Below are 13,236 nucleotides of genomic sequence, written 5' to 3' on the forward strand. Positions count from 1 at the left end.
TGGTTTCGGCACTTTTTTACGCCTGTCACCAAAGTCAAGTGCCCTGGATTACCCGTAACCACCCTGGATTACTTGTAACCACCCCAGATTACCTGTAACCACCCCAGATTGCCCGTCATCACCCCAGATTGCCCGTCACCACCCCTGATTGCCCGTCACCACCCCAGATTGCCCGTCACCACCCCAGATTGCCCGTCACCACCCCAGATTGTCTGTAATCTCCCCAGATTGCCCGTATCCACCCCAGATAGCCCATAACCATCCCAGACAGCCCATAACCACCCCAGATTGCCAGTCACCTCCCCAGATTGCCTGTCACTACCCCAGACTGCCCGTAATCTCCCCAGATTGCCCGTAATCTCCCCAGATTTCCCGTATCCCCCCCAGATAGTCTATAACCATTCCAGACAGCCCGTAACCACCACAGATTGCCCGTAACCACCCAAGATTGCCACAGACTGCCTGTAACTACCCCAAATTGCCTGTAACCACCCCAGATTGCTCGCAACCACCCCAGATTGCTCGCAATTACCCCAGATTGCCCGTCACCACCCCAGATTTCCCATCACCACCCCAGATTGCCCATTGCAACCCCAGATAGTCAGTGAACACCACCAGATTGCCCGTCACCACCCCAGATAGCCAGTGAACACCCCCAGATTGCCCATCACCACCCCAGATAGCCAGTAAACACCCCTAGATAGCCAGTAAACACCCCAAGATTGCCCATAACCACCCCATATAGCCAGTAAACACCTCAAGATTCCCCATAACCACCCCATACAGCCAGTAAACACCCCCAGATTGCCCGTGACCACCCCAGATTGACCGTAACCACCCAAGATTGGCACAGACTGCTCGTAACCACCCCAGATTGCCCATAACCCCACCAGATTGCCTGTTGCCACCTCAGATAGCCAGTAAACGCCCCGAGATTGTCCATTACCACCCCAGATAACCAGTAAACACCCACATATTGCCTGTAACTAAAATGACACTCCTTCCCTTCTGAGCCCTGCTGTGTGCCCATACAGTGGTTTATTCCAACATATGGGGTACCATTGTACTCAGGAGAACCTCCGTTACAAATTTTGGGGTGCTTTTTCTCCCCTGTTCCTAGTGAAATTGAGAAATTTCAAACTAAACAAACATGTTATTGGAAAAATTAAATTTTTTTCATTTTTACTGTCTAGTTTTGAATACTTTCCTCCAATACCTGTGGGGTCAAAATGCTCACCACACCCCAAGATGAATTCTTTGAGGGGGTGCACTTTCCAAAATGGGGTGACTTTTGGGGCGTTCTATTCTGCTGACACTACAGGGGTCTGCAAACGCACCTGGCGCTCAGAAACTTCTTCAGCAAAATCTGAACTGGAAATGCTAATTGGCACTCCCTTCCTTCTGAGGCCTGCTGTGTGCCCATACAGTGGTTTATGCCCACATATGGGGTACCGTTCTACTCAGGAGAACATGCGTTACATATATTGGGGTGAGTTTTCTCCCCTGTTCCTCGTGAAACTGAGAAATTTCAAACTAAACAAACATATTATTGGACAAATTCTATTTTTTCATTTTTACTGTCTTCTTTTGAATACTTTCCTCTAATACCTGTGGGGTCAAAATGGTCACCACACCCCAAGATGTATTCTTTGTGGGGTGTATTTTCCAAAATGGGGTGACTTTTGGGGGGGGTTCTATTCTGCTGACACTACAGGGGCACTGCAAATGCACCTGGCGCTCAGAAACTTCTTCAGCAAAATCTGAACTGGAAATGCTAATTGTCGCTCCTTCCCTTCTGAGCCCCGCTGTGTGCCCATACAGTGGTTTACGCCCACATATGGGGTACCATTGTACTCAGGAGAACCTGCGTTACAAAATTTGGGGTGCTTTTTCTCTCATGTTTATTAAGAAAATGAGATACTTTAATCTTAACAAATATATTATTGGAAAATTTCTATTTTCCATTTTTTTCCGGCCTAATTGTGAATACTTTTCTCCAGCCCCTGTAGGGTTAAAATGCTCATTATACCCCTAGATTAATTCTTTAAGGTGTCTAGTTTCCAAAATGAGGTCACTTATGGGGGTTTCCAGTATACAAGCCTCCTAAATCAACTTAAAAAAAGAACTGGTCCCTAAAAAAATCAGTTTTGGAAATTTCATGAAAATTTGATAATTTGCTGATACATTTCTAAGCCCCGTAACACCCTAAAACAGTTAAATATGTTTACGAAATGAAGCCAGAATAAAGAGGACATATTCATAATGTGACTTACTAACTAATTTTTGTCATGTGCCTTTTTTTTTTTTTAGAAGCAAAGAATTTCAAAGTTCGTAAAGTGCAAAATTTTCAAATTTTTCATTATATTTTGATGTTTTTCACAAAAACACACAAGACAGTGACCAAATTTTGCCACTAACATAAAGTACCATATGTTACGAAAAAACAATCTCAGAATCGCTAGCATATGTTAAAGCATCACTGAGCTATAAGCGCATAAAGTGAGACAGGTCAGATTTTGAAAAATGAGCCTGGTCATTAAGGCCCAAACAGGCTTGGTCCCTAAGGGGTTAAGGTAACTACTGTATGTATTGGGGCTCTTGATACAGTGTGGGGGCAAATTCAGTACATTATAAAATCTGCCGAAAGGGAAGGGGGGGGGGGCCCACTCTTGAGGGCTGTGCACTGGGCCCACTAATGTATTAAAACGGCCCTGGGCCAGTCACAGCTCTTTGCCTGTAAGTTCGCTCTGTGGGAATGATTGACAGGCAGAGTGGCCACTAAAAGTTCTCTCTGCCTGTCAATCATCACTGCACTGACAGGTAGAGAGCCGTGACTAGTCACAGCTGGCTCCCCGCCCAGATGACTAGTTGCTGCCCCTCTCCCAGCTTTGCACGCTAGAATAAATCTCCTTTTTCCCCAATGTAAAACTACCACTGCGGATGCCGCTGGTAGCCTCGGGGAGCTGCACAGTAGATCTATGCCGTGAACCATAGCGGCACAATCGTGCTGATTGGTTTCCTTTAAGGCACGTGGTTCTTGCAGGGTTTCTCATCTCCCCAAAAGTTCATTTCACAGGTGATATAGTCATTGACATTGGGCATCACCACACTGTTCTTAGTATGCAGCATGCTAAACTTATGATATGTATGTGAGGAGTGGAGATGAGAAACACTGGTTCATGACTGGAATAGGGATGGGGTTAGGAGGATGTACAATTTTGGCAGTGAAAGGTTATAAGTCTAAAAGATAATACCCTACAGTGCTAATAAAACAGCACCATATACTGCCCCAAACCATACCAGAGCTGGTGTCATGATTAGTGATGAGCGATAATCCCGATGTTCGGTTCGGAACGCAAACATAAAAAATTACCGTGATTGGTTTGTGTTCGCCAAACATGCACGAACATACTGTAAAAGCGTTCATTTTGGTCTGCGCACATACGTACAGATTATCAGGTGCAAAGCATAAATTATGCAGTTGCGTACACATTTCATTCGCATTCATTTGCATACAGATTGCGTACGTTTCGGTCTAGAGTTACACGCATGCATACAAATTATTAGGCACAAAGCGTAAACTACGCAGTTACGTTCACAAGTTCGAATATGTTTGAAAATGATCGTTATAACCATTCCGTTATTGGCGAACACGAACAATTAGTGTCACGTCCATACGAACATTTAAGAACATGTTCACTCATCACTAGTCATGATGTAGGTTTGTTACAATTTACCAATAGTATAACGTAATCGACAAGGTCAAGATCCTAATGTGGCCATCCTTTATTGTCACTCTCAACACTCATACATTCTTCTTTTCCCTCTGAATTGACAATTACTGTATATACAAATGGCTTCCTTATAGCTAAAGAAATGAATGCAATATAACTGTACATCTCTATTATTTCATTCGGCCCAGAAAGACTCTAGCGCTTTCCTCTGGCATGAAGCACTGAAGTGGAGAGAGATAAGAAGATGTTTTGGAAGGCACGATGGACGTTATCTTGTATGATTAGGGAAAACATGCTCTCTGTTCCATTAGGTCATTTATCAACAATGCACCAACAAGCGATGAGACAAACATGAGCCAAAAACACCCTCCTCCCAGCTGTATGCATATTGTCACCAATCCATACCCACCCACTGGACTTATATAGTATCGGATGAGAGGTCCTGGGGCTCATTGACCTTGGAGACCTCATATAAAAGCTACAACTCATCAGGCACAGGGTACTCAATCATTTACTTGGCAGGGTATGTAATAATAATAAGACTTGCTTAACTATGCATGGGATACATTGTTACGTGCGTGTGTGTTTACATTATATTATTATAGTCCTTATCAGAAAGATTATTATTCACATTATTTTCTGTTTGCAGCAGCTGATTTGGAAGATTACATTAATCTGTCAAGATGATGGACATGTCAGATTTCGGGGAGGCGGCTCCCTTCCTGAGGAAGAGTGAGAAGGAGTTAATGATACAGCAGACTGTGGCTTTTGATGGCAAGTACAATTCACATACATGGAAATGCAAAGCAGTCCGTTCTACCGTATTTTATGTGTATTTTCTTAGGTCATGCTCAATGATAAATAAATATTACGTTATGTTAATGGTTATTATGTGGGTCAGTGTGAATACAGAGATACCAAATATATTAAAAAATTGGAAGTTCCGCTCACCATACCCGCATGCACAGAGCAGGAAGGTGCGAGCTCACCATGGAAAGAAGAAGAGATGAGCTGGCACGTCGGGATGGATCCAAGTAATAACTTTTATAGGGGTTATCCAGCGCTACAAAAACATGGCCACTTTTCCCCCTCTCTTGTCTCCAGTTCTGGTGTGGTTTGCAGTTAAGCTCCATTTACTTCAATGGAACTGAGTTGCAAACCCCACCCAATATGGAGACAAGAGAGGGGGAAAAGTGGCCATGTTCTTGTAGCGCTGGATAACCCCTTTAATAGCTATTAACCAGTAGGAAGAGGGAAATTGTGATCCCCCTGTATAGAGCTCTGGTGAGACCACATCTAAAATATTGTGTCCAGTTCTGGAGACCTCACCTACAAAAGGATATTGATAAAATAGAACGGGTTAAAAATGGTAGAGGGTGTCAGGCATATCAGGAAAGACTTAAAGGGGTTGTCCAGCGAAAAAAAAAAATTATTTCAAGTCAACTGGTGTCAGAAAGTTATATAGATTTGTAATTTACTTCTATTTAAAGATCTCAAGTCTTCCCATACTTATCAGATGCTGTATGTCCTAAAGGAAGTGTTGTTTTATTTACATTCAGAAACAGTGCTCTCTACTGACATCTCTGGCCGAGACAGGAACTGTCCAGAGCAGCAGCGAATCCCTATAGAAAACCTCTCCTGCTCTGGACAGTTCCTGACTCGGCCAGAGATGTCAGCAAAGAGCGCTGTGTTAGGCTGCGTTCACACTATGTATATTTCAGTCAGTATTGCAACCAAAACCAGGAGTGGATTAAAAACACAGAAAGGATCTGTTCACACAATGTTGAAACTGAGTGGATGGCCGCCATTTCATGGCAAATATTTGCTGTTATTTTAGAACAATGGCTGTTATATTGAAATAATGGCCGTTATTTACTGTTATATGGCGGCCATCCACTCAATTTCACCATTGTGTGAAAAGATCCTTTCTGTGTTTTTAATCCACTCTTGGTTTTGGTTGCAATACTGACTGAAATATACTGACTGAAATATACGTAGTGTGAATGCAGCCTCAAAATGTAAATAAAAAAAACACTTCCTGCAGGATATATTGTAGCTTATAAGTATGGGAATACTTGAGATTTTTTAAATAGAAGTAAATTACAAATCTAAAGATTTTTTTTCTTTTTAGACAACAGTTGATTTGAAAGAATTTTTTTTTTTCAGGACTACCCCCTTAAGGATTTGAATCTGTATAGTCTGGAGGAAAGAAGGGAAAGGGAGGACATGGTTGAAACCTTTAAATTTGTTGCAGGACTAAAGAAGGTTCAGGGGGTAAGTATTTTTAGAAAACTCAAGAACAAAAGGACACAGTGAGAGGTTAGTTGGGGGTAGAGATCAGAAGCAACGTGAGAAATTATTACTTTACTGAAAGAGTAGTAGATGCTTGGAACAAACTTCCAGCAGAGGTGGTTGGTAAATCTACAATAACTGAATTTAAACTGAATATATATATAAAATTTAAATAAGGACATTAGGTTAGACTATAATAGGCATTTTGTATTGTAACAGGAAAAAAGAAATGCTGGATACCTGATGAAAAGGAAGCCTATCTAGAAGCTGAGATTAAAGAGACGGCTGGAGGAAAAGTCACTGTTGAATTGGCCGATGGCAAGGTGCAATAATATAATAATATATAGGGTTATAATTAGCATGCTAAGTAATGTACTTTATAGAAACAGTATGAACACACACTAAGCATTTTACCAGTTTGCAAATACGCCCTGCATCCCACCAACTAGTCGCTATTTTGGATAATGATGCTCTCCTTGGGAAGAGTAGAGACAGAGAGATAATATTTAGTAAGATATTGTATACCACAGAAGTAAATAATGAAGGGTATTCTCTTTTTTGGTTTATGTTTCTTCAGACGGTTGTTGTAAAAGAAGGAGATGTTCAGCAGATGAATCCTCCAAAGTTTGACATGATTGAAGACATGGCCATGTTAACACATCTAAATGAAGCATCGGTGTTATCTAACCTGCGTAAACGCTACGCTAACTGGATGATCTATGTAAGCTGTTTTTTTTTTCTTTCTTTTATTTATTACTGCTTTATTGATTTAGACTCCAGTTACACATATTGGGGGAAATTTATCATTGCTATTGCGCATTTAAGGCTATGATCCCACTCAGTATTTTGGTCAGTATTTTTCAACCACAACTATGAGTGAACTGCAGTGGTAGTTTTCCATTATATATATGTATTTTTTAATTTAAATATGAAACCTTCAAATAACCTTTGTTTTAACCCCTAAGTAACCTTAGAGACATGTCAAAAGTTTTGATCTGTCCGGGTCTAAGTGTTCAAACCCGTACCGATCGGGAGATAGAGCCAGGACAAGACGCACTGCAGCGCGTCCTCTCCTGAGGTCACGTGATCAGTCGGATTTGTCACGTGACACAGAGCTGGGAGAGGACGCGCTGCAGCATCAAGCTCTATCGGTACAGTTTTGAACACTCAGACCCAAACCAATTAACCTTTTGACATGTCTCTATGACATGTCAAAAGTTTTGTACAGTGACACTTTGAGTCAGTATGATTACCACAATACCAAATTTTTATAGTTTTTTTTTTCTTTTATTAGTATAGGTTTTACTAGTTTGTCACAGGAGAAATACTTTTTTATTAAAAAATAAATAAATTGTCTCGCCATATTCTAAGACCCATAACTTTTTTTTCATGACCAGCTGAGTGGGGTTTAGATTTTTTTGTGGATGTGGTGGTAAATACTTTCAATCAAATAATTTTTGGAGTGATATTGGCCAACAAAAAAATTGTTATAATTGTTAGCTTTCCGGATTCAAAGGATCCCTTCGTCAGACAAATTTACAAACTTTTGGTATCAATTGGTATCCATTTTTAAGTACATATGATTTTCTGATCACTATCTTTTCTGTTCTTTCGAAGTCAGATAAATAATACCAAATATCATTCACCTTGGGGAATAAATAATCATATAAATAGTTTTTAATCCCACCAGTGATCTTCTGACCTCTCATACAGTACACAGCACGACTACTGTAGAGCAGCATATCATGCTGACAGTCAATGTATACAGCGAGTTGTTTACAGGGATACACATAGCAGGCCTTAGGGCCTTCAGAAGGCTCATGGCGAGCGTTGATTGTACTCACCTTTTTTTTATGGTAACACCTTACCTATTATTATGTTAAAATATTTCAACATATCAAAATCTGATTGACATTCATTTTCTCTTTGATCAGTAGATCACCAACATAATTTATTTTTATTTTTTGTACATTGTAGACTTATTCTGGCCTTTTCTGTGTGACTGTGAACCCATACAAAGCGCTTCCAGTGTATAAAACTGAAGTGGTTTCTGCCTATAAGGGCAAGAGACGTTCAGAGGCCCCTCCTCATATCTTCTCCATAGCTGACAATGCTTACCATGACATGTTACGCAGTAAGTATGATTTTACCTTTCTACTTACTACTTACTTACTGTAAATAATTGTACTCCATGTTTTAAAAAGACTGTTTTATGTAAAAAATTAAATCACATATTGATAAGCAGTTAGTTGCAGATGCCAAATTGTCATTTTTCGTGACTTTTTGTCATCTGCACTACTGACATCAAGGGGTGGGGGTTTGAAAGTGGGTGGAGCTTAACACAAATAGGGTGTGGCCTGTGCTCATGCTGCATTAATCACACTTTACGGCTTTCACAGGTGTAAGTTACTGTTGAACTCTATTCCAGTTCCGAGCCGGTCTAGATTTTAGTGTAAGCGCATGGACAGCTCCTCCACCTACTTTTCCAATAAGATGACCTTGCAGCTAAACTTTCCAGTGTGGCAGGTTGTAAACTAACAGAGGTTAGGCGACTTTTTCATGCCAAACTTAAGACATGGGGGTTCATAAAATCCTTATTCTTTGTTTTATGTTTACATTGTTTGAGCCTCCATCACAATTTCTATTACATGTGTACCCCTTTATAAGTCATTGGTTGCCAAAGGTGTCATTGTGAAGTAGATTCATCACTGTGACATGGTTTCCATTACAAAGTATTAAAATTCTTATTTTTTTAAGTGCATTCATCAAACATATTTTTAGTAATTAGTTGTTTTAGTGGGATATATACAAAGAAAGCAATAAATTATAATGTCCTCCAAGCAACCAATAAAATAGTAGATTTCCAAGTATAAGAATTTTATTGCATGTGGCCACTATATAGGTAATGATGTAGGCATTAGGCTGTGTTCACACACACACACACACACACACACACACACACACACACACCTTAAAACTAAAGAAAAATATGGCCATAGTTTTGAAGTTAAAATACAGCCATATTTCAATATAATAATGCACTCCATTGTAATCAATGGGAAATAGGCCAGCAGTGTGCACAGTGTAAAATAATGACCGTCATTGACTACAACCGTCCAAACTCTGAACATGATCATTATTTACCACCTCCTTTTGCAAAATACGCCTTTTTTTCATCTATTTTCACTCCAAATTATGGTTGTATTTAGCTGTGTGTGAGTCTAGCCTTAGGCCATGACTACAAAATGTCTTTTTTGGCCTGATAAATTGTTTTTGGACAGCCATCATTTTGCACCCAAATAACAGCCACTATTGTACAATGGCCATTTGGGCGTGAAACAACATCCATCCAAATAATGGTACGTCACATGGCCAAAAAAAGGTTGTGTGGTCATGGCCTTATTGTCGTGGCCTAACTTGTATATAGGTACTGGGAACAAGTTGTAATGCAAATGCCATGCCAATGCCTCTCCACTTGTATTTAATTATTGTACAACTTTTATTTTGTTTGTTAGATCGGGAAAACCAGTCAATGTTAATCACGTAAGTAAGATGAAGCCTTACAAAATGTGTCTACTGTAAAATAAAGCTATTTTGTGTATATTATAAGTATAACTGTCTTTCTACCTATCTATCTATCTATCTATCTATCTATCCATCCATCGATTTATTTATTCATCATCTTTCTCTTTAATAGCTATCTCTCCATATAGCTGCATATGCACATACCACAGCCAGCAGGGAATACTATGTAATATGTCGTTTCGCCACCATATTGACCACATAAACACAGAATGTAACACTTATGTCTTTACCTTCTATACTATATATTTATAGTATTGTTATTATTACATTATTTATTCTTACCTGTATTTTAGTGGAGAATCCGGTGCTGGCAAGACTGTCAACACGAAACGTGTGATTCAGTACTTTGCCACAGTAGCTGCAATTGGTGATCCTACTGGGAAGAAGAATGTAAGTGCTGATTTAGATATTATTTCTTTTGGGTTATAAAAAGGAAACAAACTTTCCATATTGATAAAGTCAAAGAGGTACTCCGCTGTGTATTTTCAGTGTATGGCCGCGGAGGGGATGGATATAGACGCCCCCGATCACTTACCTCCCTGATTCCAGTGCCTAGTCCCGGATCGCACCGCCCCGTTCTCCCTTCCCGCAGCCGCTTCCTGGTCTGAGCTGCGGCTTGAGAAGTGACGTCTCAGGGCCACTCAGCGATTCAGCGGCCGAGGCGGGACTCTGTTACGACCGATGAATGGCTGAGCTGCCTTAAGACGTCACGTCTCAAGCCGCAACTCAGACCAGGAAGCGGCTGCGGGAAGGGAAAATGGGGCGGCGCGATTCGGGACCCGTCGATGAAACTGGGGAGATAGGTTACCGGCGGCGTCTATATCCACCCCCTCCCCGGCTGTACACTGAAAATACACATAGCCCGGAGTACCCCTTTAAGATGACAAATTTTCAGATAGTCCTCAATAACTAGGATTAACTAGAACTATAGTCTGGAGGAAAGAAGAGAAAGGGGGGGCATGATTGAAGCCTTCAAGTATGTTAAAGGACTAAATAGGGTTTAAGAGTGAGGTGTTTTAAGCAAAAAACTGAACTCAAGAACCAGAGGACACAGTGAGAGGTTATCTGGGGGAAAGATCAGAAGCAACCTGAGAAAATATTACTTTAGTGAAAGAGTAGTAGATGCTTGGAACAAACTTCCAGCAGATGTGGTTGGTAAATCTACAATAACAGAATTTAAACCTGCCTGGGATAAACATCTATCTATCCTAAGATAATAAGAAAGGAAATACTAAAAGGGCAGACTAGATGGACCCAGTGGTCTTTTTCTGCCAACAATTTTTATTTATGTTTCTATGTCTAGAACTAGCTTTACTTGATATTATTATACTAGTAATAGTGTGCTTGGGTTACAGACATATGTTTGGTAACTTTAAAGCGACTCTGTACCCACAATCTGTCTCCCCAAACCACTTGTACCTTTGGATAGCTGCTTTTAATCCAAGATCTGTCCTTTGGTCCATTCAGCAGGGGATGCAGTTATTGTCATAAAAAATACTTTTAGGTTACAAACCCACTTGCCGCATCTGCAGCGAGTCTCCTTGCTGCGTTTTTGCAGGGAGACTCGCTGCAGATCCCGGCCCTATACTTTCAATAGCAGAGAAACTCACAGCAGGGATGTACATCCCTGCTGCGATTTTGTCTGCAGCCCGCCCCATTAACCCCCCGGCCGCCGGACATTATACATTACCCGGTCCCCGTTCCTGCTTGCTTCGGGGCTCCCGGTGTCTTCACGGCCCGCCCGGCCAATCAGTGCGCTGCGGCGAGGCAGCGCACTGATTGGCCGGGCGGAACGTGCCGGGAGCCGCTGAAGCAAGCAGGAGCCGGGATCAGGTAATGTATATCCTGCCCGCCCCCCTGCAGCCCCGATCGCCCCCAGCCCCACGATCGCCCCCGCAGCCCCCGGCCGCACGATCGCCCCCAGCCCCACAGCCCCCGGCCGCACGATCGCCCCCCAGCCCCGCAGCCCCCGGCCGCACGATCGCCCCCAGCCCCGCAGCCCCCGGCCGCACGATCACCCCCAGCCCCCGGCCGCACGATCGCCTGCAGCCCCGCAGCCCCCAGCCCCGCAGCCCCCGGCTGCACGATCGCCCGCTGGGGGCGATCGTGCGGTCGGGGGCTGCAGGCGATCGTGCGGCCGAGGGCTGCGGGGCGATCGTGCGGCCGGGGGCTGGGGGCGATCGTGCGGCCGGGGGCTGCAGGGCTGGGGGCGATCGTGCGGCCGGGGGCTGGGGGCGATATACATTACCTGATCCCGGCTCCTGCTTGCTTCAGCGGCTCCCGGCACGTTCCGCCTGGCCAATCAGTGCGCTGCCCCGCCGCAGCGCACTGATTGGCCGGGCGGGCCGTGAAGACACCAGGAGCCCCGAAGCAAGCAGGAACGGGGACCGGGTAATGTATAATGTCCGGCGGCCGGGGGGTTAATGGGGCGGGCTGCAGACAAAATCGCAGCAGGGATGTACATCCCTGCTGCGAGTTTCTCTGCTATTGAAAGTATAGGGCCGGGATCTGCAGCGAGTCTCCCTGCAAAAACGCAGCAAGGAGACTCGCTGCAGATCCGGCAAGTGGGTTTGTAACCTTAATCCAGCAGCGCTGTGTCTAACGGCCAGGGCTTAGATTTGTATATGCATTAGGCTGGCACACCCTCTCCATCCGTCCTCCCCACGCTCCTCATCATTAGGAATGATCCAGGCAGATTGCTCCCTATTCCCCACCTGTTTGTATAATGAACATGGGCTGGATCGTTAATACACCTGTGCAAAGCTCAAACAGCAGTAAATGTTGAGGAGGGTGGGGAGGAAGGACAGAGAGGGTGTGCCAGCCTAATGCATATACAAATGTAAGCCCTGGCCGTTAGACACAGCGCTGCCGGATTAAAAGTTATTTTTATGACAATAACTGCATCCCCTGCTGAACGGACCCCAGGACAGATCTTGGATTAAAAGCAGCTATCCGAAGGTACAAGGGGTTTGGGGGGGACAGATTGTGGGTACAGAGTCGCTTTAAGAAGGATAAATCTGATGTAAAACTTTGCTTTTTTCATTACAGCAACCAGCAACAAAGACTGGGGTAGGTAGAAAAATTTGACTCCAAGAACTAATGTATGCAGATAGATTTCCATTATGTGTACATGTACTAAAAAAATCTGCAGGAAATACTAACTTTTTTATAATAGTCGCAAATTAACTAGCCAGCCATAACATTAAAACCACTAAATGTAACGTGGCTAACAATCTTGTTACAATAGCACCTGCCGAGGGGTGGAATATAAAAGGAAGCAAGTGACCAGTCAGAGACTCTCTAGAATGACAGGTCTTGTCGAGGGTTAATCAGCTATTGGTGACACGTCTCCTGTTACACTGGGAGATGTGTGGCGGACGGTAGACTATTTTTGACATGTTGAGTGATCAGCTGAAGAGCAATTTTTTGCTTATTCATTGGCTGATCACTAGCCTGATTAGGTAGACAATTGGCTTGTGTAAGATGTGTCATTTATAGGCTATGTTCACACAACGTCAAAAGTGGAGAATAAACGCCCGATTTTGCTATTTAAAAAACATCCGTTTTTGCCGCAATTTAACTGACTGCAATGCTATTGCATTGGAGTCAATGGAAAGACGGATGT

The 13,236-nt window shown here is 43.0% G+C and overlaps 1 protein-coding gene across 1 annotated transcript in view; it reads left to right on the forward strand.

Moving 5' to 3' along the window:
• The first annotated feature begins 4,177 nt into the window (after positions 1–4,177).
• The window catches only part of MYH15 (myosin heavy chain 15), a 45,259-nt gene continuing 36,200 nt past the window's right edge, over positions 4,178–13,236 (forward strand). Inside the window, exons 1-8 of the mRNA XM_069971096.1 lie at positions 4,178–4,257; positions 4,384–4,508; positions 6,246–6,349; positions 6,604–6,747; positions 8,004–8,160; positions 9,542–9,569; positions 9,905–10,001; positions 12,660–12,680. Of these exons, the coding sequence (XP_069827197.1) occupies positions 4,418–4,508; positions 6,246–6,349; positions 6,604–6,747; positions 8,004–8,160; positions 9,542–9,569; positions 9,905–10,001; positions 12,660–12,680 (642 nt within the window). The 5' untranslated portion in view covers positions 4,178–4,257; positions 4,384–4,417. The remainder of the gene's footprint in view (positions 4,258–4,383; positions 4,509–6,245; positions 6,350–6,603; positions 6,748–8,003; positions 8,161–9,541; positions 9,570–9,904; positions 10,002–12,659; positions 12,681–13,236) is intronic.

This window comes from Dendropsophus ebraccatus, chromosome 5, assembly GCF_027789765.1.
Source record: "Dendropsophus ebraccatus isolate aDenEbr1 chromosome 5, aDenEbr1.pat, whole genome shotgun sequence".
In the NCBI taxonomy this organism is placed as follows: domain Eukaryota; kingdom Metazoa; phylum Chordata; class Amphibia; order Anura; family Hylidae; genus Dendropsophus; species Dendropsophus ebraccatus.